Raw genomic sequence first — 2,771 nt, 5'->3', positions numbered from 1 at the left:
TATATATATAAGTACATACATGTATGTGTATATACATACATGTATGTGTGTGTATATATATATATATATATATATATATATATATATATTTTGGTGCATGGTCGATGTACTAATAAACATGAAAGTAGTCGAAACGTCCTTCACTTTTAGCTTCTAAGTCTTCTGTTGCTTGTACGCATGTTAGATTTTCATAGCGAGACTAAATAAATGTTTATTTAACATATTGTCTTTGATATCTGTATACACATTCATTCATGTCCGTTCTGTGTTGGTCCTTTTATGCTAGCCATACATACATACATACATACACAAACAAAAATACTCTGTTGTGGATGTTGAAATTCCTACGAAGGAGACTTGGATCTAGGTTAGAAACCAGCTCATTCTCTACCGGCAAGAAATCTTGAAATAAAACTGAACAATGACAGACATACATACATACATACATACATACATACATATATATAATAGAATTAGAAATAGAAAATCTTTGGTATAGTGATATATATTTGAAAGAATGACTAGAAATGACATTCCTGATAAATTTCCCACTTTAATAATTAGATGTTATAAACATTTAATTTAAATGATTTATAAACATCTAATTATTAGTGGAAAAATTATCGGAAAAGCTATTCCAATTCATTGTTTTCACCACTATGGTGTGGCTGGCTTAGAAATTCCTGGCAACAAAGTTACCTTTCATTAAGATAATCTCAATCTGATGATTACCTACGTTAAGCATAACTCACTGCATTGAGCTAAGAAACATATGTAGTAAGCATTTTACTTGTTCCATTCCGACAGTTTGGATTTTTATTTGTATTTTTAGCAGCTTGAGTCGCTAACTATGACCTATATAGAAACCATCAGCTCCTCAAATTTCCTGAGTTTAATCAAATTAAAATTAATCGTAATTATCAAATGAATATATAATTTCATGAAATATTCCCAAATATTTGTCTTCTTGACTTATCAATACTCATCAATAGCTTTATTAAAAGTATTGATTTAATTGGAATGTCTCCAACTTGTTTTACACAAGCTAAGATTTAAAATTATGACAGCTATTTAATGAAGAAAAAAATAAAGATTAATTAATTAACTTACGCTTGCATTGAATCCCATGACCAAAAGTGCACGTGCACTCTCCTGAGATGGAAGAAAAGGTCTGTCCTACAGGGTGCATTTTACCATCATAGTAACACTCTGTAACCAAATAACAAGGAGAAATAATATCAGGTGGTTTAGGCTCATAGTTTATAGAACTGTGTCATGAAAATAACCAATCAGTTTCAAGAGATCAATAGATCAATTGTTACAAAAGTAAAGTTAATGTCTTAGGTAGAAATAATCACAGAAGTAAAAAAAGTTGCTGATTCAGATCATGAAAACTACAGAAAGAGTTACAACCCAATTAATTACAAAGGGGATTAGATTGGATGAGATTCGTGTTCTATTAAAGTCAGTGTGCATATAGTGCACAATGCAGATGTGTTGAGAAGAAAATTGGACATAAGTAGAATCAGATATAATGTGCAAGAGAGAAGACTCTGCTGGTCTGGCCATGTGATGTGAATGGATGAGGACAGCCACATAAAGAATTGCTAACCCTTCAATGTGAATGGAGCTTGTTCCTGTATAACAAGAGAACTGTGTCTGTTCTTCTACTTTAGTTACTCCAAGGCAACACTATAAGATTTGGGTTACAGTCGATGCTCGGACCCAGGATGGTGTGAAATGAACGCCATCTATGAATTAAAATTAGACAGTATAAAATGAATAAGAATTAATTATGGTCCAATTCAAAGTAAATTAAAATTAAACTCTTTAAAATGATTACACATTAATTATTTGCTCCAATTAATCTGAGGTAAATTATAATTACTCCCTATAGGTGTCATCAACATAACATACACAAATCACAACGGTCAATGTTTGACCGGTAAATTACCAGGGGCTGGGGGTGGTACTGATCTTCTTTCATGAACAGATGGTAGTTTAGTAGCCATAAAGTCTGTAAGGAGAAGAATTAAGTAAATTTGAGTTTAATCAAATTAAAATTAATCGTAATTAGCAAATGAATATATAATTTTATAAACAGAAAGCATTGATAAATCAATTAATAGATATGTCATATACGAGTGAGAAACATACCCAAATATTTGTCTTCTTGACTTATCAATACTCATCAATAGTTCAATTTAAAGTATTGATTTGATTGGAATATCTCCAACTTGTTTTACCCAAGCTAAGATGTGAACTCATGACAGCTATTTAATGAAGAAAAAAATAAAGATTAAATAATTAACTTACCATTGCATTGAACCCCATTATCCAAAGTGCACGTGCACTCTCCCGAAATGGAAGAAAAGATCTGTCCTACAGGGTATATTTTACCATCATAGTAACACTCTGTGACCAAATAACAAGGAGAAATAATATCAGGTGGTTTAGTTTCGTAGTTTATAGAGCTGTGTAATAACTGGAACCAATTAGTCTAGACAAATCAATAATTAATAGTTTATAGAGCTGTGTCATGAAAATAACCAATCAGTTTCAGGAGATCAATAGATCAATTGTTACAAAGGTAAAGTTAATGTCCTAGGTAGAAGTAATCAGAGAAGTAAAAAATTTGCTGGCTCAGATCATGAAAACTACAGAAAGAGTTACAACCCAATTAATTGGAAAGGGGATTAGATTGGATGAGATTCGTGTTCTGTTAATGTCAGTGTGCATATACTGCACAGTGCAGATGTGTTGAGAGGAAA

General features: G+C 31.6%; 2 protein-coding genes across 2 annotated transcripts in view; both read right to left on the bottom strand.

The window, feature by feature from the left end:
- The window catches only part of LOC106867726 (zinc finger protein 850), a 19,112-nt gene that overhangs the window by 10,657 nt on the left and 5,684 nt on the right, over positions 1-2,771 (bottom strand). Inside the window, exons 4-6 of the mRNA XM_052977159.1 lie at positions 2,317-2,500; positions 1,955-2,017; positions 1,111-1,209 (exon numbers count right to left, since the gene is read on the bottom strand). Of these exons, the coding sequence (XP_052833119.1) occupies positions 1,111-1,209; positions 1,955-2,017; positions 2,317-2,500 (346 nt within the window). The remainder of the gene's footprint in view (positions 1-1,110; positions 1,210-1,954; positions 2,018-2,316; positions 2,501-2,771) is intronic.
- Positions 1,064-2,771, bottom strand: part of LOC106867730 (uncharacterized) — a 3,612-nt gene continuing 1,904 nt past the window's right edge. The window contains exons 3-5 of the mRNA XM_014912693.2: positions 2,317-2,415; positions 1,955-2,017; positions 1,064-1,209 (exon numbers count right to left, since the gene is read on the bottom strand). Of these exons, the coding sequence (XP_014768179.1) occupies positions 1,094-1,209; positions 1,955-2,017; positions 2,317-2,415 (278 nt within the window). The 3' untranslated portion in view covers positions 1,064-1,093. The remainder of the gene's footprint in view (positions 1,210-1,954; positions 2,018-2,316; positions 2,416-2,771) is intronic.

The sequence above is a fragment of the Octopus bimaculoides genome, chromosome 27 (assembly GCF_001194135.2).
Source record: "Octopus bimaculoides isolate UCB-OBI-ISO-001 chromosome 27, ASM119413v2, whole genome shotgun sequence".
NCBI classification, from domain to species: Eukaryota; Metazoa; Mollusca; class Cephalopoda; order Octopoda; family Octopodidae; genus Octopus; species Octopus bimaculoides.
Note: the sequence above shows the minus strand (reverse complement) of the source record. Positions and strands in the feature narration are given on the sequence as shown.